The sequence below is a fragment of the Nerophis ophidion genome, linkage group LG06 (genome assembly GCF_033978795.1).
Source record: "Nerophis ophidion isolate RoL-2023_Sa linkage group LG06, RoL_Noph_v1.0, whole genome shotgun sequence".
Classification (NCBI taxonomy): Eukaryota; Metazoa; Chordata; class Actinopteri; order Syngnathiformes; family Syngnathidae; genus Nerophis; species Nerophis ophidion.
This window is the reverse complement of record NC_084616.1, coordinates 29,432-54,533: the sequence shown is the minus strand read 5'-3', so window position 1 is coordinate 54,533 and position 25,102 is coordinate 29,432. Positions and strand designations below refer to the sequence as shown.

Here is a 25,102-nt window from a genome sequence, read left to right as displayed (position 1 = left end):
TTATTTGGTATGTAAATGGTGATAGAACCATTTCAAAATAGGCAACAAAGGCTCCTAATTTGGCTGCTGATGTATGCAGTAACATTTTGCATAATTTTTGGTTATATTATTTTGTCAAAACTATTATTAATCTACCCGTTAATTCTTTGACCTTTGTTTACAAATAAAAGCTCTGGCTTGATAGTGGTTTGCATATATAGAACCTTTATTTAACCAGATAAGAAACCCATTGAGATCAAGATCTCTTTCACAAGGGTGACCTGGCCAAGAGGTCAACAGCACATGTCACAGAGCAGTTTCAAAAAAGTAATACATTAAGACATACATTTTAAAATACATAAAAGAGAACTGTAAAACAATAAAGATTTACACCTTTTAAAACACAGGCACTGTGCAAAAGTCTCTTGCTCTCTGTCCCTTGGGACAGAACGGAAGTCTCCAAATGGAAGTAGTTCAGTGAGTTTCACGTTCGTTTGAAGTCGTACCTCCTACTGTATGCATGTTTAGCTACTGCTCATCCTACAATGAGGATATTTGTAAGAAACGTAGTTCATTTGCTGCCACGGAAGCGAGGGTTGGTGACTTAAAAGTGGCTTTGAGTTGTAGAGCGAGGCTTGCCATTATAATCGCTTGTTGCTGTCAAAATTGCAGGACACGGCTAGAATGTGCCATCAACATGCACTATCATGATATAATGATAGTATTAAAAGCTCTATTGTCTGCCAAATGTATATTATTTATATTATAAATCGTCTATATTGCGCAACCCTACATCCAGCTTTCCATCCAACCAACCATCATTCAGCCCCTGCTAATACCGTCATTTTGGTACTATAAGCCGCTATTTTTTTCTTCGCTTTTAACCCTGCACTTTATACAAGGCTGTGGATATTCTAAGGATTTTTGCATTTTTACAGGCTTCACATGCCGCCAATTAGACCAATGAAATTGTCAAACGGCATTTTCACATTTAATCAAATGCACTCAGGCAATTATTGAGTCGGCCATTTAGTGCAGTATGGACTCACCCTTATCATAAGAGAAAACACGACAAAATGCACAAGACACAGCCCAAAAGCTAAAGATGATCGACCCGACCATCGAAAAATAAAACAGCCTCCACACGGAATGGAAATCCACCACCACTCACGGGCCTCGACAGGCCGGACCGCAAGAGGAGGACAACGATGGCGCCCATTGACCTTTCTGGTAGACCATCATCTTTTGTTTCGTTTGTGAACGAACACTAGCACCTCTGTAACTCTTTCATGTTTCAATGTGTACACCTGTGACTTATAGAATCATAGGGCCAATATATGTACAAAATAAAATTTGGACAAAAATGTGCTTTATATCCTGGAAATTAAAGCTAAATTGACTGCAAAAAGGAACAAAGTGCTGCCTATTGTAGTGAAGGCTGCTATTCTCATGATGGTCATGTTCAACGATCACATGAGCTTACGTTGCACAGGCAATTTAATTAACCAGTGAGCAGAGCATGAGTGCATGTATTAAAATACGAATGGTGTAAAGGGAGCGGATTCAATGGAGCAATGTCGCTGTGAGGAAGCAATTAGAAATGTTGAAATAAATCTGGATACTGCAACTTCCCTTTATCACCAAGGCAACCGACTCCCTCAATTATGTGTAAAACTCGAGCCTTGCACCCAGCAGGATATCAGAATGATAGGCTCCATTGCCTTCTTCTTTACTGAAACATCACATCGATTTTTTTAACCCACATTCACCACGAACGCTGTAAGTACACTGCTTTTGGGGTTAAGTCACCTCATACACTTTATATAAAGATTAATAATATTGTAGTCGTGCATTAAAAAGCAATCACTAGTATCCGGTTACAAGGTCATACTTGCCATCAGACTAGAAACCCCGATGCCTCCCAGCTGGGGGTACACATAGTTCCACACACCAATGCTGCCACGCCTAATTCGCTGACCCACCGCCAGCTCCAGGAAGAACAGAGGGATGCCGATGAGGAGGAGGAGGATGAAGTAGGGCACCAGGTAAGCGCCTAAAACAGATAGAAAAACAATTTATCTTCATGTTTAATCTTCCAGAGAAGTAATGTTTTGTTGTTGGAGCAGCCATACAAAACCCAAATGACATTACCATGATTAAAAAGTTAGCAGACAAAGGAAAGTGTTATGATACTCAGAAGTGGCATTATTATCCATCACAAATTGCTGCTGTCTTGCTGCCCACTTTTATGGATCTTTGATGTCTATTCTGAGCAAAGCATATTGATGCAGTGACAGTCAGCTGAGTACTTTCCTCTCCATGGCATGTAGGGACCAGGTTGTGAATCTCCTAAACAAAGACCGGTCACATGTATCCTATCTTACCGGGCGCATGCAAGCAACTTTAAAAATAACAAAAAAAACAATGCTGGCTGTACCCATTGGTGGAGGGAACCCAATTTATCATGGAGGATCTGGAGGGAAGACCGGCCAAGTAGATAAGTGAAAATAACGCTGCACTGATTACTTTAAACGTGCCTATCGTGTAATCAATAAAATAAAATGAAAATTAAATTTAGAGCTTAATAATTAAAAAATCCCTTTCTACAAACCCCGTTTCCATATGAGTTGTGAAATTGTGTTAGATGTAAATAAAAACGGAATACAATGATTTGCAAATCATTGTATCACGTTTATATTTACATCTAACACAATTTCACAACTCATATGGAAATGGGGTTTGTATTTATCATCAAAATAAATCAATTACTCAATCAAGTTCCTCATCTGCCTACCATAAACTTCTGCAGCTCAAGTCACTCATCTAGACACAAGTCTATAAAATTACTTATGTAAGCTTTAGAGATAGTGTTAATTGATACAATCTTAATGCAAATAAAGACACATATAGAGGTGCAACAATTAGTCGTCGTTGTCGACAAAAAACGATAATACAATATGTTGCCGACTGATAGGACGAAATTCTATCTACCAGTAACTATGTTTACCAATAATTGTGCAAATAGTTGGAGCTACATATTGGACAAACACATGGCCAAGAAGACTGTGCCATATAAACTGTGCCACATACTGTATACCGTATATTATCAAAATGACCACGTGCACATCAGTCAAGTCCGACAAACACCTGTTGTGACAACAGTAAATAAGTGTGCCAGGGACAGACAGTAATGTAGTTTGCCATGTCTGTCTTACCGTGTCCGTGCCAAGTCAATGTATCTTTGTTTAATAGCTTCGTGAAGTTTTGCAATGTATATGCAAGAATGATCCCAGCTCAGCATAAATTGTATGGTAACTCCCACATATGGTAGTCTGGTTCCTCTTTTGTGTCAAATGTCCTAGTATTACCAACTATCCCTGGCAAATTAATTTGTTGATAACAGTTAGTGATGTTACCGCTCGCGTTTTTCCAGCAGAGAGCTTCAAATTATGAGGTTCATTCATTTGGACGTAAGCCTGCAAGCAGTTTTGGATGCCTCTGAGCGCTGTTTTTGGCAGTCTTTTTTCAACAGCAGGCCATTTGTGTTGTCGCACATTGCTGGACGTACTTATGTGGGCAGTCTAGTACATGCTTTCTAACTGCATGGCCCCTCCTTTCCACTGTGCTCCGTGTACCCAGACTGTTGGCTTCTGCCTGCATCTTCCTGTATAATTTCTTCTAGTCTCATGTCCTCCAGACTGCTCTGACGTCTACAAAAGAAAACTATTTCCCTGTTTATTTATCCAAAACATTTTACACAGAACGGTTTTGCCATGTGTACTGTGTAGTTTGAGGAGACAGAATAGCAGGTAGGATAAAGCAGTGTTTTTCAAACTATTTTGAGCCACAAAATATTTTTGGAATGAAGAAAAGACAAAACGTTAAAAAATGAAACTCCGTCAGTTTGTCGTGCCTTATTTTGAGTTTGTTGTTGTTTTCCTCTGTGTAGTGCTTTAGTTCCTGTCTTGCGCTGTTATTTGGGTGGGCCCTCCTGTTTTGTTGGTGTTTTCCTGTAGCAGCTTCACACCTTCCTTTTGCCTGACCTGCTTTGTATTGGCAAACAAGACTATTTCAGTTGTGCGGACGCTTTCCTTCTTTGTGGGGACATTGTTGATTGTCATGTATGTACGGATGTACTTTGTGGACGCCATCTCTGCTCCACACGCTGTAAGTCTTTGCTGTCGTCCAGCATCCTTTTTTTGTTTACTTTGTAGGCAGTTCAGTTTTACGTACATTTTGCATAGCCATCCCTAAGATTCAATACCTTTTCCTTTCCGTTTTGTTAATTGTTGGTTTAAGCGTTACTTACCTTTTTACCTACACGCCATCTCCCGCTGTGCTCTGCATATTGGGATCACGACAAACCATCCTCGACGCGTTCCGACTCTTACAAAGCAAAGAACTACCTGCTACCACCTGCTGATATGGAGTTTTACATGGTTTCCCTGCCGAGCTCTATACAGCACAGACACTTGACAATGGCACATTATTTGAAGATTATAATTATTGATGTGCAAAAAATATTTTTTGGACTAATTAGATAAAGTTGCACCATTTACCACGGCACACCAGACAATTTCTCACGGCACACGAGTGTGCCGCAGCACAGTGGTTGAAAAACACTGGGATAAAATATTATTTTCATCTAATCGCGGCATGAGAGTGTGCAGGTGTATTTATTGTAATTTGACCTACAAATCACTGGGGGGGGGAAATAGCGGCGATGTTCGTATTTAAGGCATATATTTAAACAGTTTCAAAAGACAAATTCTTATTCTTTTGGAGAGATTGTGGAATGGAAGGGTTAATTTGCATATAAAGGGAAGGCCTCCACAATCAAAACATACAGACAGTACTCGGAAAGCGGGTTAAAATGTGACAGTGGGGCAAAAGTCATACAAAAACATACCCACTATATATCATTTAGACCAGTGGTCCCCAACTTTTTTGTAGCTGCGGACCGGTCAACGCTTGATCATTTGTCCCGCGGGGGACGGAGGGGGGAATTTTTTTTTTTTTTTTTTTTTCATGAAAAAGGGGACCACTGATTTAGACCACAAGGAAGTTTTTTTAAATGTAGATTGCAATACTGTATTCATAGGTCCTTTGTGAGACTAATGTCAATAGATATGACCATATATGTGTATCTGTAATTGGTATATTGGAATACATTTTTACTAAATGCCATTATTGCAAGCTTATTGGATAGTAAGCAGTGTTGGGACTAACGCGTTACAAATTAACGCATTAATGTAACGCCGTTATTTTCGGCGGTAACTAGTAGTCTAACGCGTTATTTTTTATATTCAGTAACTCAGTTACCGTTACTACATGATGCCTTACTGCGGTATTTTAAGGTATTTTTTATGTAGTACTGGCTAAAAAGTGTGTTTTATTGGAGAGTTGCAGTGTCGTCCACCTGTGTGTGTGTGCGTGTGTGTGTGTGTGTGTGTGTGTATGTGGGAGTGGGGTGGGGGGGTGTTTGTGTTTACTAACAACAAGACATCATCGGGGAGCCGAAGTCAAGTTTCTTAACATGGAGATATTCTCACTACTTTTCTTATGTCGAGCACAAAAAAAATAACATTTTAGTTAAATGTAAGTTGTGTCTTGGATCAAAGATCCTATCTACTGCCCAAAACAGTAATTCCAATCTGCTGAAACACCTACGAAAGAACTTCGACGGAGCTAGTAAAGAGAGACACAGACTCCGATGCCACTTCACCTTCACCTCCACCACCACCTAACCAACAGCGGGTGGATGAATTTTAACGGACGGACTGCTAGCCAGGACAAAGTTGATAGACCCATTACAGTGGAGTCACCTGCTTTCAGGCAGCTAATTAGCATGATACCGGGCGTCAAATGGCAAATGGCACGGAAAACATTTCCAAGTACCTGGACAGTGAGTACATAAAAATGGAAAGCAAGCTAAAGAAAACACTCAAAACTTTGCCTCTGCTCTTCATTCAGATCTGAAGGTACACACACTGAATTTTCTTATACACTGTTGCTCTTTCATTCCAGTCTTCTAGAGTGTTAGATTATCACATCACTCTAAATGTATAGACTATAAAGTTCACAAACATAAAGAGGGGTCCTCGTGTGCCAGGCCAATCTTTCCTTATCTCTAAACTAAAACTGGGGAAATGTGTAGAGTGTTCTGGGCTTCTGTACAGCACTGATTTCCTGAAGACATGATTTTATTTCAGAATTCCTTCAGAGAAAGGAACGCCTGGTATGTCATGTGTGGCATCCTTGGGTGAAACCAGGTTTACAGCTATGTTGTGACATGTTGTTATGCTCTTTTTTAATTTTGTATGTTATGTTGCAGCTATCTAAAATAGTTTTGTCAATTTGTCCTGGCCTAAAACAAATTGGCCCTTTGAAACATATCTTTGTCTTTGTGTGTTGAATGTTGACCACATTGCTTAGCAGAGTTCAGTGATGCAAATGTATGTCAAGTTAAACAACAAATTGTATTATTCTGTAGTACAATAACAGTACTGAAATGAAGTCTATAAGGGCATTAAATGGAGCCTTGTAAAAAAAAGAAGTAACTAAATAGTTACTTTTCACAGTAACGCATTACTTTTTGGTGTAAGTTACTGAGTTACTAACTGAGCTACTTTTGAAATAAAGTAACTAGTAACTGTAACTAGTTACAGGTTTTCAGTAATTAACCCAACACTGATAGTAAGTACTCAGCGGAACGAAGGTTCAAATAATTAACTAGAAATGAAAAATTAGCATAATTCTTTACAGTTAATGAAACACTAAAAAATAATGTCCATCCACTTACCCCCGCCATTCTTCTGGCACAGGTAGGGGAACCTCCAGACGTTACCCAGACCCACAGAAAAGCCCACCTGCGCCAAGATGTACTGCATCTTGTTGTTCCATGCCGGCCGTCCGTCCTCTGCATCAGGGTCAGGGGAAGGCAGCAGTGCTCTTACCGGGGCAGTTGAGCCCGGGCTGAGGCCCATGCTCATCTGACTGCTCTTATAGTCCATGGGGTGCTCCAGAGACAGCAGGTCAGCCACAGACTCAGTGACCGGCTCACTGCTGTGCTCCAGCTGGGTCACCCTGGTGTTATTTGGCATGGCTAGAAAAATAGGAATGTTCCTCCAAGGCGTGCAGACGGTGAAGAGAGGAGACTTTGGAGGTGTTTAATTTGGAGTTCAAGAAGAAGTGGAAAGGTGCCAGGGAGAAGAGGTTGTGCTTCTGTAAAAAGACATTTTGGAGAAAGTCAGGAAATATACATTTCTGGTCAGAAGTTTACTTCTACTTAGGGCTGGGCGATATATCGAATGTACTCGATATATCGAGGGTTTGTCTCTGTGCGATATAGAAAATGACTATATTGTGATATTCGAGTATATATTCTCACGCAGTTGCTTTAAGCTGCGGGCATTTCACTACGTGCATTTCTAACGCTTTGTTGTCTCTCCATCTCACAGAGACATAAAACAATCGCACCTTCTAACATACGTCACATACTGACGCGCGTGCAACGTCATACGCTCTCACCGAGCAGAGAGGTAGCAGCATGGGTAACGTTAGCTGTGATGCTAGCGGAGAGGTGCAAGTGAAAATATGAGAGAGAGAAGGTGCCAATCTGGTAAAAAATAAAGGAATAATTAATTCCCAAGAAAAACACCACAGGGTCTATTGTCTCGCATGGTTTGGCTTCAAGCGGGAATATGTGGAACAGACAACCGTAATGTCAAGTATGCGGCAAAAGCGTTGCTACAAAAAGTAGCAGCTCTACTAATGTACCATCATTTAAAAAGTCACCCCGTAGAGAATGAAGAGTGCTTGAAACGCCGCATGTCAACATCTCCGTTCAATTCCACAGCCAACAAAATGCCGAAGCAACCATTTCCACATCTACACCGTATGAAAAAATAGTCAACAACAGAAGGAGATAACTCCTGCAGTAACCTACCACATAGCAAAGGAAATACACTATTTGATTTCCTACTATACAGCTCATTTTTATTTGACAGTTTTGAAATATTTTGTGTGATATCATGCACAAAAGTGCATTTTATTTGTTTTAAACTATTGTAGAGACGTTCTGTACAAAAAGTACACTTTATTTTAGTATTGTTTTGATACGTCATAGTGACATCATGCACAAAAGTGCACTAAAAGCTTGTTTTAAAATGTCTCTGACAATCTTGGACTTTCTGTTTTGGAAATTTCATGAATGTTTGTGCCACTGGTTAATAACTGTTTAATAAATACAGTTATGGTAAATTGACTTAGTTGTGATTTCCCCTCTCTGCATGAAAGTTTAAAAGGAGCATATATTAATGCAGTAGGAACAAGAATGTTTTAATGTAGACATATAGAATCATAATACTGGTGTGATTACTGTATTTTCCGCACTATAAGGCGCACCAGATTATAAGGCGCACCTTCAATTAATGGCCTATTTTAAAACTTTGTTCATATATAAGGCGCATTGAATAGACGCTGCAGTAGAGGCTGGGTTACGTTATGCATCCTTTAGATGTAGCTGCGCTAAAGGTAATGTCAACAAAACAGTCAGATAGGTCAGTCAAACTTTATTAATAGATTACAAACCAGCGTTCTGACAACTCTGTTCACTCCCAAAATGAATAAACAGCTGTTATATTATTTTTCCCGATTCAATGAACACGTAAAAAACAATCTGATATTTTTACGGTAAATCAAACGCTAGTGCAATCAAAATATAGTAACACTCGAAATAGTGCAAAGCAATAATATATCAATAACTCAACGTTGCTCAAACAACACACAAAAAAAACTTGTAAAGCTCACTTTATTAATTTATTCCTCATTCACGAATCCCTCAAATTCTTCTTCTTCAGTGTTCGAATCAAACAGTTGGGCGAATCAATGAAACATTTAGAACAATATTTAGACGCAATACAACTGCCATCCTTCACGGCTTCACAGTGGCAGAAGGGTTAGTGTGTCTGCCTCACAATACGAAGGTCCTGCAGTCTTGGGGTCAATCCCAGGCTCGCGATCTTTCTGTGTGGAGTTTGCATGTTCTCCCCGTGATACTCCGGCTTCCTCCCACCTCCAAAGACATGCACCTGGGGATAGGTTGATTGGCAATACTAAATTGGCCCTAGTGTGTGAATGTGAGTGTGAATGTTGTCTGTCTATCTGTGTTGGCCCTGCGATGAGGTGGCGACTTGTCCAGGGTGTACCCCGCCTTCCGCCCGATTGTAGCTGAGATAGGCGCCAGCGCCCCCCGCGACCCCAAAAGGGAATAAGCGGTAGAAATCGATGGATGGACAACTGCCATCCTTATCAGAGCATGACAAAAAAATCACTGGAGGAACCTATACAATTAATGGGAATTCAAAAAGCTATAAATTCATTTGCAAAAAATAAATCTCCTGGCCCACATGGCTACAATACAGAATTGTATCAAATATTCAATGAAGATTTGTCTCCTCTATTATTACAAATGTACCAATCTTCATTTAATAAACAATTGTTTTCTCCAACCTTCAATTTTTCTCATATCTCATTAATACATAAAAAGGATAAAAACCCATTGATTTGCAGTAATTGTCGTCCTTTATCCCTAGCCAATATGGACAATAAAATTTTGGCAAAAATCTTAGCCACAGGATTATCAAATGTAATAGGAAAATTAACTCATACTGACCAAACTGGCTTCATGGTAGGTCGACAATTTTCAGACAATACAAGAAAATTGTTTAATGTTATTCACTATGCTAGAAGTCTCCCTTATCCTACAACAATATGTACTGTTGATGCGGAGAAGGCATTCGACCACATAAACTGGTCATTTATGTTTTGCACATTAGGTAAATTTGGATTTGGAGATAATTTTATACAATGGATTAAGATACTTTATACAAGGACCGTGGCATCAGTCAAAACCAATAATCATATTTCAGAACCATTTTTGTTAAAAAGAGGAGTAAAACAAGGATGTCCTGCATCTGGATTATTATTTAATTTGGTTATTGAACACTTATCTGCAAAAATAAGGAGTGAAAATAATATTCATGGTATAAAATTTGGCTCTCAGTATAATAAGCTATCGATGTATTGTGACGACATAATTCTCTACCTGTCACATGTTAACTCCTCCCTTCAGTATGTCAATAATTTCATCACTGAATATGGCTGTTTATCAGGGTATAAGGTCAATTGGGACAAATGTGAAATATTACCACTTAATAAAAACAGCAAGAAATCACAAGTTCAGAATCCAAAATTAAATGGAAAGAGGCAGAAATCATATATCTAGGACTACATGTTACACCAAACCTTTATACAAGCAGAGATCTACATCTTAAACATTTAAAAAATAATATAGAATCCAAAATGGAACGCTGGTCACGTCTCCAAATATCACTTTGGGGTCGGCTAAACATAGTAAAAATGAGTATACTGCCAGCAGTTATTTATATACTGAAAATGATGCCTGTCCTAATTAATAAAAGTTGGTTTAAGAAAATACATACAATGATATCACATTTTATATGGTGTGGAAAGAAGGCCAGATGCTTATATTTAAGTTTGTCTTGTACACAAGATAAAGGAGGACTGCAATTACTAAACTTGTTACATTATTATATCTCCTTCGGTTGTGAACAAGCAAGCCACTTATTTCATTCTTCTGCAGATAAGGACTGGATCAACATAGAAAAAAACATATGTTAATGAATTTGGACATTGATGTGGGCAGTTTATATTATATTTAAAAAAATACCTAACGAATTGTGGCAAAGCCCATTAGAAGCCACCTTTAACATTCTGAAATTGTGTCAGAAAATACTAGGAATCAACCCAATGACATCTGTAAATCAACCGCTTTGGTACAATCCTAATATCATAATTAATAAAAATGTGGTTAAATGGACAACAAGGAAACACCGAGGTATTACTAAACCTCATCATTTTATTAATAAAAACTCTTTTAAACCGTTCAACGATTTAGTTGATCAATATAAAGTACCCAGAAATAATTTTTTTAATTTTATTTCTTTAAAACACGCTGTAAATAAATACATATCCTCTGAAACTATGTCTTTAAATAGTCATGAACTGGAAGATGCACTTTTTAATCAAGATACATTTAAGAAATTAATTAAACTATTTTATGGAATAATAAATGAACACCACACTAGAAATGCAAATGATGCATGTGTTTCGGAAATGGATGATGGACTTAAACATTTTAGATGAATGAGACATATCATGGAATGATATTTGGAAAAATACCAATAAGCCCTTTAGGAGCATTAAAAACAAGCTGACTCAATTTAAGATCTTGAATAGATTGTATTTTACATCTTCTCAGCTGTTTAAAATCAGTGTGGTAGATAGCAAGGTATGTACGAAGTGTCGGGCAGCTCAGGGAACTCTTGTTTATTTATTGTGGGAATGTCGGAGAATAAAAGAGTTATGGTTGAAAACAACAAAAGAAACAATCACATTTCTTAATATAAACATCCGAATGACATCGCAAACTTGTATTCTTGGGGGACTCCATCAATTTAGTAACGTGTCATCAAAGGGTAAAAATGCATTTCTTTCAATATGCATAATAACAAAACGGGTAATATTAAACAAATGGATAGATGTTGATAGTCCTACTCATACTGACTGGTATACACAAGCTATGGAGATGATATCAGTAGAAAAAACTGCATTTAGTTTAGATAATATTTAGATAATAATGAGTCATATATTGGAATATGGGATCCATTATTGAAATTTGTTTTAAGTATTAAATGAACCAAAATATGACTTATTACATCTTTGTGTAAAATATTGGACAAAGTGTGTTATCAAACTTATGAGATGCGATGCATTGTTCATTTTTTTTAATTATTATTTTTTGTATTCACGTTTTTAATGTTAATATCAATGAGGGATTTTTAATCACTGCTATTTTGAAATCGTTACTAACATTGATAATATTCATTTTTTTTTTCACTACTTTTAGATAGTACTGTGTCATGTTTGTATGTCCTCAATGGCTCTGTTTATTGTTATTATGAATGTTGCTGGGTCGGGTTCGGTTTTGGAATTTGATTGCATTATTATGTATTGTTTTGTTGGATTGATGAATAAATTCATTAAAAAAAACAATTGTTTTTATTTAAATAGATTCTTGAAAAGGGCAGTGCGTGAAACAGGGGTTTTGTGCGTGTGCCTCACAATACAAAGGTCTTGGGTACGATCCCCTGGTTTGGAATCTTTCTGTGTGGAGTTTGCATGTTGTACCCTTGACTGTGTGGGTTCCCACCGGGTATTCCAGCTTCCTCCCACCTCCAAAGACATGCACCTGAGGATAGGCAACACTAATTTGGCCCTAGTGTGTGAATGTGAGTGTAAATGTTGACTGTCTATCTGCCCTGCGATGAGGTGGTGACTTGTCCAGGGTGTACGCTGCCTTCTGCCCAAATGCAGCTGGGATAGGCTCCAGCACCGCCACGACCCAGTTAGGGAAAAACAGTACAAAATGGATGGATAGATTCTTGAAAAATAATTAATCGAATTGGAATGGGATTAAATATGTTTTTTTTTCACAACCCTTTGTAGAAAAATAAAAAACTAAACCATCAAAAATGGAAAAATAGTGCAAAAACACAAATTGTAATGAAAAAAAAAATGTTTTGATACATACAGTATAAAAAACATTTATGAAGTTGTTTTGTTTGTCAATTCCATTACAAATAGCACCCCTGTGATTTTTTTCATTTTTTAACAAAAAGCAGTAGTTTTCAGATTGAAAAAAAAAAAATAGGACTTTACTTTGTGTCAAAATCGTACAAAATCCTGGACTGAAACTGCTGAAACACACAGTGTAGCCCTTTTTCATCAACATTGGTAAAGAGGGTAAAGAACCTCATGCTAACAAATTCCTACAAACTCATTCCAACATCTTTGGCGTTAGTATTCCCAGTATACGTAAAGATGGCCACTCAAAAAAAACAGTAGTACCAGTGCTACACTTGAAGCTCTCAGTTGATGCCTTTTGCTAATCCTCTTCATTATAATGAAGGACACACAGCAGCTGAATTACCAGCCAGTTTCTATAACAAGCTATTATTACAAAGTTAAGTCATGTGATTATCGTGACCGGCAGTAAGCAGTCTAAGTGTGTAACTACTGATCTGAGGAGAATGTGGTTAAATTCCCATCAGTTTCAACAGCATCATTAGTATCGCTTTGTCCTCAGATGTTTTGAAAATGACACGACAATGTGTAAAAGCTGCTAAATGTGCTGCGAAAATCCTGATTTTACACTGGGCAGGGGGGTAAACCACACATCTTGATACATGTTAGTCAGACAACAGCCACAGCGTGGTGACATTTGAAAAGCAGTGTTTGTTCAAATTAAATCTCATTGAAGAACATTCTCAAAAAATGTGCTGCTTCAGACTGGAAAGTTGAACTACCGGCACCAAAAGTGTTAGCAATAATATGACTAGAGTGGATTGTGTGCCTTGGAAGACATGCTCGCATTCATGTAATACAGATGTCCTCAACATCTTATCATCCTTGGGCAAATGGTCAATGACATACAATCCAATAAGTTGCTAAGTTACCAGTTATTATTATAACAATATAAACCCTTAAATATGACAAATCATAATATGATTTGATCATATTTGATTTTTGTTGCAAGTAGTTCTGTACTGATATTACATTTCGCTATAGTCAATATAATGTCCCACAAATAAGCCTATGAACAATATTAATACCAGTATTACTTTTGAGACCATATTAAGCACAAATGTAATCCTAATATCAAAGCAAATATTCCTTTCAAACACAATACACTTTGATTTCTCTGTCATTTATTTTTACCATTGTAAGTTTAGTTCAAGTTAAAGTACCAATTATTGTCACACACACACACTAAATGTGGCAAAATGTTGTGAGTTCAAACTCCGGCTGAGTCATACCAAAGAATATACAAATGGGACCCATTACCTACCTGCTTGCCACTCAGCATCAAGGGTTGGAATTGGGGGTTAAATCACCAAAAATGATTCACCACCGCTGCTGCCCACTGCTCCCCTCACCTCCAAGGGGGTGATCAAGGGTGGGTTAAGAGCTTTTAATAATCCAAAACATAAAAAAAACAATAGAAATAAAATCAATTACCCTAAATACATTGCTCTGAGAGCAAAAATTTAACTTTAATAAACAATGAACAACTTGAAGCACAGTGTTTCCCTGGTTGGAAAAACTGGGTCGTGTGGGTTTGTTTTGGTGTCTTTTTTTGTTGCCATTACTTTCCAACAAATTCAGCATACTTGCTGGTTTGTCCGTGTTCATGGGCACATCCTGGTTATTTGTTTGTATCTAAAATATCTAAAATACCTATAAGTATCAAAGTATCTACCATGAGTTGATTAACGTGGACCCAAACTTAAACAAGTTGAAAAACTTATTCGGGTGTTACCATTTAGTGGTCAATTGTACGGAATATGTACTGTACTCTGCGATTTACTAATAAAAGTCTCAATCAATCAATCAATCTTGTATCTAAAATATGTAACTAAAATTTCCCACAATGGGACAACACGCTTGGCAATCGCCTTGTTGCTTCCAAGTTTTTGTTATGTTGCAGTACTTCTCACTGGTGACTAGCGAGGCTCTGTCTGAGCACAACAGTGTGTGTAAGCTAGGGGTCCTGCCTCTGCCCTCCGAGACAAAGATTGTGGATGACTGAAAAGAGGGTTCACTCGGTTCATTTAATTCTGCCATTGAATAAATACGTTCAAGTGCTGTGAAGGATGAAGAGACGAAAGAAAAAACAAAACACAGGGACATGAGAATTTATCAAAGTTATCAAGACCATTTCAATTAATTGTTCGATTAATTGATTTACTGACTCTTGGCCCAGGATTAATTGCAAGCCAACATGGCTGGGAACCCATGAGTGTCAAAAGCGGGGGGCTTAAACATTACATGAAAACATTGTGAGGCAATAAGCCTACGGTGCGACAAGCCAGCTAAATATCACAGTAACAATGCATAATGTTGGGAACACATGGAGTTGGAGGACTTAGCTGCAGACAGTCTGTTGCTATAGCACAGTGCAGTTGCACCAAACTCAAGTAGCTCCCAAGCCGAGAATAGAAGCCAGAGGTTTTTGATCCGACAAGTCCACGACAGTGGATGAACAGATGGATTTGACTGGGATCAGAGCTGCTCGTTCGTTCAATGTGACTGGTCTTAGCACCACTACCAGCTAATCGAGCGGACTTTAAGCCCACCCTGAGGCCGCACCAGCAGCACGCACATCACATTCCTCAACAGTGGCCATGAAGTAGTCACGACACGCAGCAGGTCTGACCTTTTACTCTTACACAACATGGAGGCATTACCATGCACACTAAACTGGCTGACATCATGTTAAATTTCATACATTCAGCACGAACTTCATAAGCAACACATCTCTACTAACAGACAACTCTAAAAAAGGAAGGTACTATAAATTATTGTGAAACCTTGTGCAAACACCTTCAGGACGCAGGTGTGTGTGTCTTCTTGGACATTATATCAATTGTCCTTGTCCGCAGTGTTAATCACAGCACAGGTTCAATATTTCCCTCACACGGCTATACTGGACTTGTTTTTCTTGGACTGGTTGCTAAGCAATGGCTCGTCCTGCAACATTGAGGTGCCATCTCTTGCAGCATCAGTGGCCGCCTGTTTCTCCTCTCACCATGGCAAACAGACGTGACATCCACTGAGAGCTGGCTGCAAATCACTTGGACTGTGTCAGAGATGGATGTGATTGTTGTGGCCTCTGGTGTGATGACAGTCAACCATCCAGCAAAGGCAAACTGACACATTTACTCGAGTCAAATCGTAAAGGAAGGTCTACAAATAATATCTAAACCTTTGGCATGATCAAAATATCTGAATTTAAATAACACACTTGCTGTATAAGTAATGCATTGTGGGCTGCTGGGTAGGGGATTACCAAAATTTACGGGATCATTTAGAAACAGACTAACAAAATGAGGGGGGCCTTGGTTACATAAAGGTTTACAAAGCTGACTTTTGTGCATATGTTCCCACAATTGATGGCCAAATCCAAACATTCCCACCCATTTCATAATCACCCTGTGATTAACTGGTGACCAGTTTAGGGTGTAGGTCATCTTTGCTATTTATTCAGCTGGAATATCAACTAACAAGAAGAATTCATTTGATTCAGTTGATTCCTTGTTGCTTAGTAACACGCATCCCAACTGCTTTGAAACATAAACCCTGTCTTTGTTTGCATGCTTTAAACAATGAGTAGCAACTTACATATGATGTGCTACCTATCATCAAAGCAGTGCATAAATATTAGGGATGTGATTCAAATCGATTCTTGCAATAATTATAATTGTGTATAAAAACTAAAAAAACTTTTCAAAATAGATTATACGTTGAAAAAAACCTGCTCTTGGCTGCTGACATATGACGTATACACACAGCGAGTGAGCAACAAAATGGCCTAAAAACTTTATTTTTTTAAATGTATTTTCTTACAAAAAATGTTAATAAAAAAGTGCATTCGTTAAAAATTATGAATGAATTCAGAAACAGAATAAAAAAGAATGGCAATTTTTTTTCAGCACCACTAACACATATATCACATTGAAATAAACTACAAGGCTCTCAAAGTTAATGTGTTGATTTAGATTAATCCTTTGTCATTATTAATTTAATTAATCATTTTTTTAACGCAATTGACCCATTTGCAACGCAGAATGACTCAAAATCCTGACGTCTCTGGCAACACATTTTAAGGTAGTTTTCCAAATATTGAAAAACTTATTCGGGTGTTACCATTTAGTGGTCAATTGTACGGAATATGTACTGAGCTGTGCAATCTACTAATAAAAGTATCAATCAATCAATCAATCAATCAATTTTTACTGGCGCTCATGGTCAGTCGATTTGGCGGTGACAGCTGCGGAAGCAAACAAGTAAATTTAAAGAACACAATACAGCATGTTGGCCCTCGAGAGCAGACTTCGGTTATTTTGACTCGGGGGCCTCATTGAGAGACAAAAATGTGTCTGGGGTCGGTGTGAACAGATAAATAATATATATATATACATATATATATATATATATATATATATATATATACATATATATATATATATATATATATATATATATATATATATATATATATATATATATATATATATATACATATAAATATCCATCCATCATCTTCCACTTATTCGAGGTCGGGTCGCGGGAGCAGCAGCCTAAGCAGGGAAGCCCAGACTTCCCTCTCCCCAGACACTTTGTCTCGCTCTTCCCGGGGGATCCCGAGGCGTTCCCAGGGCAGCCGGGAGACATAGTCTTCCCAACGTGTCCTGGGTCTTCCCCGTGGCCTCCTAGCGGTTGGACGTGCCCTAAACACTTCCCTAGGGTGGCTAAGGCATCCTGATCAGATGCCTTAGCCACCTCATCTGGCTCCTCTCGATGTGGAGGAGCAGCGGCTTTACTTTGAGTTCCTCCCAGATGGCAGAGCTTCTCACCCTATCTCTAAGGGAGAGCCCCGCCACCCGGCGGAGGAAACTCATTTCGGCCGCTTGTACCCGTGATCTTATATTTTTGGTCATGACCCAAAGCTCATGACCATAGGTGAGGATGGGAACGTAGATCGACCAGTAAATTGAGAGCTTTGCCTTCCGGCTCAGCTCCTTCTTCACCACAACAGATCGATACAACGTCCGCATTACTGAAGACGCCGCACCGATCCGCCTGTCGATCTCACAAACTCGTGAACAAGACTCCTAGTTACTTGAACTCCTCCACTTGGGGCAGGGTCTCCTCCCCAACCCGGAGATGGCACTCTACCCTTTTCCGGGCGAGAATATATATATATATATATATATATATATATATATATATATATATATATATATATATATATATATATATATATATATATATGTGTGTGTGTGTGTGTGTGTGTGTGTGTGTGTGTAAAAATCGGTTGTACAGTATGTGTTCTTGGGTCCCTTTTTGCAAGAACACTAGTACAAAAACTCAGAATAATGTCTAACAGAATGCTACAAACATTATGACAGCCCACCTGAAAAAACGGAATTTTTATTTTTTTTACTGAAAGAGACCACCAGGCAAACAAAAAAATCAAGCAAAGTTCAATGAAATTGGAACAAATACAGCAAAATATGACCGCAAAGAGCAAAAAACACCAATCAATCAGATATGATACCACTTTTCCAAAGAACTTTATTGTAAAATTCAGCTTCCGAGTCATTTTGGCCGCTTTGTAAACAAACCTCGACCACACTGCGTCTTGCCTCGTCTGCCTGTAGCTGCTGAGACACAGATAAGTGTAATAACTTGTACATCACTCAAAAGCACAGCTTCCAACCATTGAAATACTTGCATTAGTTTGAAACTTACGGTAATTTGAAAACAGCGCTGCACATCATAATGGCGACTACAGTCTACATGTTAAAGGTCAAAAACTAATTTTGGGAAACGTCCTCGGGTTATGCAGCCCGCGGGCCATGTTTTGCCCAGGTCTGCACTGTATGGAAATTTTGAGTACAAACAAAATGACGGAACAGTCGACCAATATAAAGTATTATGCACATCCCGCATGACACTGTTTTGTTTTCTTTTAAGCACTTCCATCTTAAAATACTACATTAATAAGACAAAAGGCGTAACCTCAGATTTCACGTGATGCTTAATGGCTGCTGAATGGCTACGCCTCGGAACTTCTCCATGCTTTGCCGTCCGTCAATTAATACCGACTTGACTACTACAAAGGACATCAGCTTTGCCTTGCAGAACAACTCCTTTATTTTTGTATTTAATGCAAAAAACAACACACCAGTAACAAACTCTCTGGTGAGTTACCACACACACTCATTCCCTGCTTTTTCCGCCCCCACGTCAGGTCGCAGTTCACACAGGCCCCCAAAATAGCTATCCACGTTATGCCTGTAACATTATTATTTGTTTTTTGGACCACCAAAATCAGCACCTCTTTATCCATCATACAACTTGACTTCAGGTCTGTCCTTGCCTATTAAAATGTTTCAAGGTTAAAAATACCATCAGCAGTATTTTATTTTGAAAATAAACCAGATAATTTAGCTGATTTTTGCTGAATTGAGCCGCCATGTTCCGGGGTCTGTGAAAAACAGAAGCTCTGAATATATTTGGTTGAGGGCTTCGGTCTGGCAGAACCGTATAGTGCGAATGTAGTAACGAAGTAGTAACTGACACGTTCACTAGAATTGAAACGTATTGGCCTGGCCGATAGACTGTGTGGATATCTATGGTAATAGCCACATTTTAATGTGAATAACAGTTACTTGTTAACAAGAACATAATGTTAAACATGTTTAATAAACATGTTAAATGGGGTTAGGGCTTGTTTTTTCTGATTTATTGTTACAATGTTGGGTATTTGTGTTAAAACAATGTCAAAGGATCAAAGCATAAGATTCATGCATTTTGGCGTGAGCCTGCATGCTCTTTTGGATGCCTCTGTTTGCAGGGTTTTGCAATCTGGCTACCTCATGATGTCACAGCGAGGTGGATGTACTAATTTGGACATTAGGTATTCAGGCTAAGAGGAAACACAAAAAAGGCAGGTTGTTATTATCACTATTATTATTTTGATCTAATCTTGGCATGTACACACTGACATGCAGTGACATAAATGTTGCTAAAAGCAGCTTTTCAATGCAGCTCGATATCAGGTGTACCTAATGCTGTGACAGGATGAATCGATATATTGTTTACTAAATGTACTTTTGACGGTGTCTGGAAAGAAAATGTGGTGAGGACTCCAAGATACATATTTTAACAGTGGACACATTCAAAGGATAAATTATGATACATTTGGACATGGTGGGGTGTGGTTTACTTTGCAATCTGGCAACGCCTCCACAATCGAACATTTTGCAGAGGAAAGTTATAGGTGAATTAAGTGAATGATATTTATATAGCGCTTTTTTCTCTATTGACTCATAGTGTTTTACATAGTGAAACCCACTATCTAAGTTACATTTTTAAACCACTTGGAGCAAGTGGGTGAAGTGTCTTGCCCAAGGACACAAAGACTGTGACTAGGATGGCAGAAGCGGGGATCAAACCTCAAACCATCAGGTTGCTGGCACAGCCGCACTACTAACCGAGCTATGTAGAATCTCCTCTCTGGGGCTTCACGGTGGCAGAGGGGTTAGTGCGTCTGCCTCACAATACAAAGGACCTGAGTAGTCTGGGGTTCAATCCGGGCTCGGGATCTTTCTGTGTGGAGTTTGCATGTCCTCCCCGTGACTGCGTGGGTTCCCTCTGGGTACTCCGGCTTCCTCCCACTTCCAGAAACATGCACCATGGGATAGATTGATTGGCAACACTAAATTGGCCCTAGTGTGTGAATGTGAGTGTGAATGTTGTCTGTCTATCTGTGTTGGCCCTGCGATGAGGTGGCGACTTGTCCAGGGTGTACACCGCCTTCTGCCCGATTGTAGCTGAGATAGGCACGAGCGCCCCCCGCGACCCCAAAGGGAATAAGCGGTAGAAAATGGATGGATGGATCTCCTCTCTGATCAACAAAATAATTGTGAAGATTCTAGCGGGAACTCTCATTCAACCCTTTTTCAATTACGCATGCACCTCCTGGTACCCCAGCACCTCCAAAAACCTCCTGCAGGCAACTACAACTCTAGACTAACACCCTCCCCTCTCCACATCCCACTTACCCGGATTGTAAATAATCAAATGTAAATAATCAAATGTATATACTTGTTTGTATGCTTTCGGAGCTCACTATGTTCACTGCTCGCTGTACATATCCTACAATGTCAGACCTACACTGTTTCAATGTCCATTTGTCAGATGACATAATTGTTGATGACTGAAGTGCTGATACGAACCAAACCTAACCCCCTCCACATTCCACCCCTCGGATTGTAAATAATGTAAAAAATTCAATGTGTATACTTTGATGATTAACTTGTGTGATGACTGTATTATGCTGAAAGTATATATTTATACCATGAATTGATTAACATGGACCCCGACTTAAAGGCCTACTGAAACCCACTACTACCCACCACGCAGTCTGATAGTTTATACATCAATGATGAAATATTAACATTGCAACACATGCCAATACGGCCCTTTTAGTTTACTAAATTACAAATTTAAATTTCCCGGGAGTTTCGTCTTGAAAACGTTGTGTAATGATGACGTGTACGCAAGACGTCACAGGTTTTAAGGAAATATGAGCACTGCACACACACACAGCTAAAAGTCGTCTGCCTTAACGGCATAATTACACAGTATTTTGGAGATCTGTGATGCTGAATCTTTTGCAATTTGTTCAATTAATATTGGAGAAGTCACAGTAGAAAGATGGAGTTAGGTAGCTTTAGCCTTTAGCCACACAAACACACGGTGATTCCTTGTTTAAAATTACGGGTGGTGAAGCTTTACTATGGATCGAGGCGCGGTCAAGCAAACATGAATCACGACGGAATATCAACCAGCAGGTTTCGGTGAGAAAATTGTGGTAAAAAGTCTCTTCTTACCGAAGAAAAGCTGAGCTTGTGTCGTCCATAAAGCTGCCGTCGACTCCCCTGAGACATTGGCGTCAAGACACCCGTGGATGTACACCTCCGACTATCAGGTACTATTTAACTCACTAAAACACTAGCAACACAATAGAAAGATAAGGGATTTCCCAGAATGATCCTAGTAAATGTCTCTAAAAACATCAGAATCATCGTGTGCGACTTCCGGTAGAGGCAGGGCATTTCTCTTAACACCGAAAGTTGCGAAGTTTATCGTGGATGTTCTCTACTAAATCCTTTCAGCAAAAATATGACAATATCGCGAAATGATCAAGTATGACACATAAAATGGACCTGCTATCCCTGTTTAAATAAGAAAATCTCATTTCAGTAGGCCTTTAAAGAAGTTGGAAAAACTTATTCTGGTGTTACCATTTAGTGATCAATTGTACTGAATAAGTACTGTACTGTGAAGTCTACTAATAAAAGTCTCAATCAATCAATCAATCAATCAAAAGGACCCATCCATCCATCCATTTTCTACCGCTTATTCCCTTTTCGGGTCCCGGGGGGCGCTGGCGCATATCTCAGCTACAGTCGGGCGGAAGGCGGGGTACACCCCGGACAAGTCGCCACATCATCGCAGGGCCAACACAGATAGACAGACAACATTCACACTCACATTCACACACTAGGGCCAATTTAGTGTTGCCAATCAACCTATCCCCATTGCAATGTATTTGTATCCCATCAAGTCATAAAAATGGGGGCCATAGATAATTCATTCGTGGGCCGGATCTGGCCCGCGGGCCTTGACTTTGACACCTTGGCAATAATTAGTTTTACTGTATGCCATTTAGATGACATGAATATCATTTAGACTTTAAACAGAACGGGAAATACAACTTCTCTATATATGGAGATAAGAACAACAGACAGGAGCTACATTGTGCTAAAGGTGGATATGACCTCTGCTGCCTCATCAAGGTCAATTGAATCACTAAACAAATAAGGACATGGCGCTGATCGTCCCAATGAAGAGACAAATGTGCATGGTGATGAATGACAAACGATGCTAAAGTGATGCTTGCCGCGTGTTAAGGTGGGGGGGAAATGGCGCCCCTTTACAAGAAGTACAAACAAATGCTGGGCGGAGTAGGAGTGGACGATGAGGAACTAATTTCAATTGACACGAAAGGAGTCGTAAGATTGTCAAACCAAAGGGGGGGAAAAAAGAGAAGACAGCACCTACCTTCTGAAAAGTGGAGGTAGCGTTAGGACGTTAGGACGCCGTGGCGAATGAAATGTTCTTCATCGAGGCTCTGCTACTGTAAGTCCGTGTGCAACATCACTGCGCTCGTGGAGGATCCAGCCAGGCGGCGGTTGGCGCTCACAGGACACGCATGGCGCGGCAGGTCTGACGCAGGAGACTATTGTGCTCTGGTAAAAATAATAATAATAATAATAATAATACCATTAAATCCGCGGAGGTAGAGTGGGCATGGTGTGGATGGCGTCTATGGGGGCGATGGAGGAGTTACGTGCTGTGCACATATACCTCTACACTTCCTTTCCACGTGCTGGTGGTGGCGCAAAGTACAAAAAAAAAAAAAAAAAACATTACTATGGCAAGTCACGATCATGCGTGACGCAGGTTTGACTCATCTTTCTGCGCTCACGTCAGCAGATGACCATGAAACTAAACAAAAGACAAAACAGCTGCAGTATTGCAGGTATATTGGCGCTGTAGACACAAATCCCACGCCCCATTCACAATTTATACCAGTACACACAGCATGTTTTGATGACATATATATGCATTTGTTACCCGTAGAACAGGGGTCGGCAACCTTTACCACTCAAAGAGCCATTTTGACCCGTTTCACAAAATAATGGGAGCCACAAGACTCTTGAAATTTATAATGAAATAACATTGTATAGAGAATTTAGTTTGGATTTGTGCTATGTACAAACCAGGGGTCTCAGACACGTGACCCGCAATTAAATATGAAGATTTGATGTTAGTGCGGCCAGTGAGTTTTATATTAATGCCCCTTATTAGCATCACGCATACAATTCCTCCCGATTTGTCAGGGAGACTCGCGGATAACAGAGTGACTATTCCCTCGAACGTCTGCTGTGTAACTCCCAATCAACAAAAGTAAGGGGCATGCTACGATGGCACTGTCTTTAGTGCCCTCCACAAATTGTATAGACAGCTTAACAGGCAGGTCACGTGTCGTCTGTGGCTTTTGCAGACGCACATATGCGATTGCTAGGCATTCTTGTTCAACAACCATACAGGTCACACTGAGGGTGCCAGTTTAAACAACTTAACACTGTTACAAATATGCGCCACAATGTGAACCACACCAAACAAGAATGACAAACACATTTTGGAAAAACATCCGCACTCATACACAACATAAACACAACATAACAAATACCCAGAATCCCATGCAACCATGACTATTCCAGGATACATTATAAACCCTGCTAGCAACAACCCCCCCCCGCCCACCAACCCCTCCTGCGTCGGTTTAGGTGGGCGGGGTTGAGGTGGCGACTTGTCCAGAGTGTATACCGCCTACCGCCCGAATGCAGCTGGGATAGGCTCCAGCGACCCCCCGCGACCCCAGAAAGGGACAAGAGGCAGAAAATGGATGGATGGATATAAATAAATCAATCAATCAATTTTTACTTATGTAGCCCTAAATCATGAGTGTCTCAGAGGGCGGCACAAGCCACAACAACATCCTCGGCTCAGATCCCACATCAGGGCAATAAAAAACTCAACACAATGGGATGACAATGAGAAACCTTGGACTGGACCGCAGATGTGGGCAAGAACTGGAAATAGAGCCAGGGTAGAAGGGAAAGATGAATGCAGCAATAGATAGATAGATAGTACTTTACTGATTCCTTTAGGAGCATTCCTTCAGGAAAATTAAAATGTACAGAGACATCCTGGATGAAAACCAACACTTTCCAGCCAACTCAATGGAGTTTTAGAGGTGCGGCAAAGAGGAATGGGCAAAGGTGAATGGTTGAAACTGCGCATGAATAGGTGTACCAAGCTTGCGGCATTGTATTCATAAAGACTTGAGGCTGTAATTGCTGCCAAAGGTGCATCAACAAAGTGTTGAGTTTGAGTTTGTGTTTATTTGGAACATGCATACCTACAACATAATAAATCACAATTTCAAGTTTCTCTATTCAACATGTTTGAAAAGGAGTAGGAAGTTGCAGAGCTTATTTAATCGTACAACTTTTCCTTTACTTAGCAGTTCCTAAAACTTTTGTTCACTTCCTGTTCTCAATTTATTCACAATATACTTCATTAATAATAACGTTAAAAATAAATAAATAATAATTTGTGAAGTAAATTATATTTCATATGATGAGATAAGTAAGAATATCTAGAAAATGAATGGGTGGATGAAAAAAATTCAGAATGTTTGACATGGTTCTTCTTTTTTGTACTTTGTAAACACTTTAAGTTTAAAGAGTTTCTTGAAGTGGATCATATTAGT

At 39.4% G+C, this 25,102-nt stretch overlaps 1 protein-coding gene across 2 annotated transcripts in view; it reads right to left on the bottom strand.

Moving 5' to 3' along the window:
* Positions 1-23,176, bottom strand: part of LOC133554014 (sodium-dependent neutral amino acid transporter SLC6A17-like) — a 69,848-nt gene extending 46,672 nt beyond the window's left edge. Inside the window, exons 1-3 of one of the 2 annotated variants that reach the window (XM_061902336.1) lie at positions 22,822-23,176; positions 6,782-7,203; positions 1,875-2,032 (exon numbers count right to left, since the gene is read on the bottom strand). In XM_061902336.1, the coding sequence (XP_061758320.1) occupies positions 1,875-2,032; positions 6,782-7,082 (459 nt within the window). In that variant the 5' untranslated portion in view covers positions 7,083-7,203; positions 22,822-23,176. The remainder of the gene's footprint in view (positions 1-1,874; positions 2,033-6,781; positions 7,204-22,821) is intronic. The other variant, XM_061902337.1, reaches the window with a different exon arrangement.
* Positions 23,177-25,102: the final 1,926 nt, after the last annotated feature.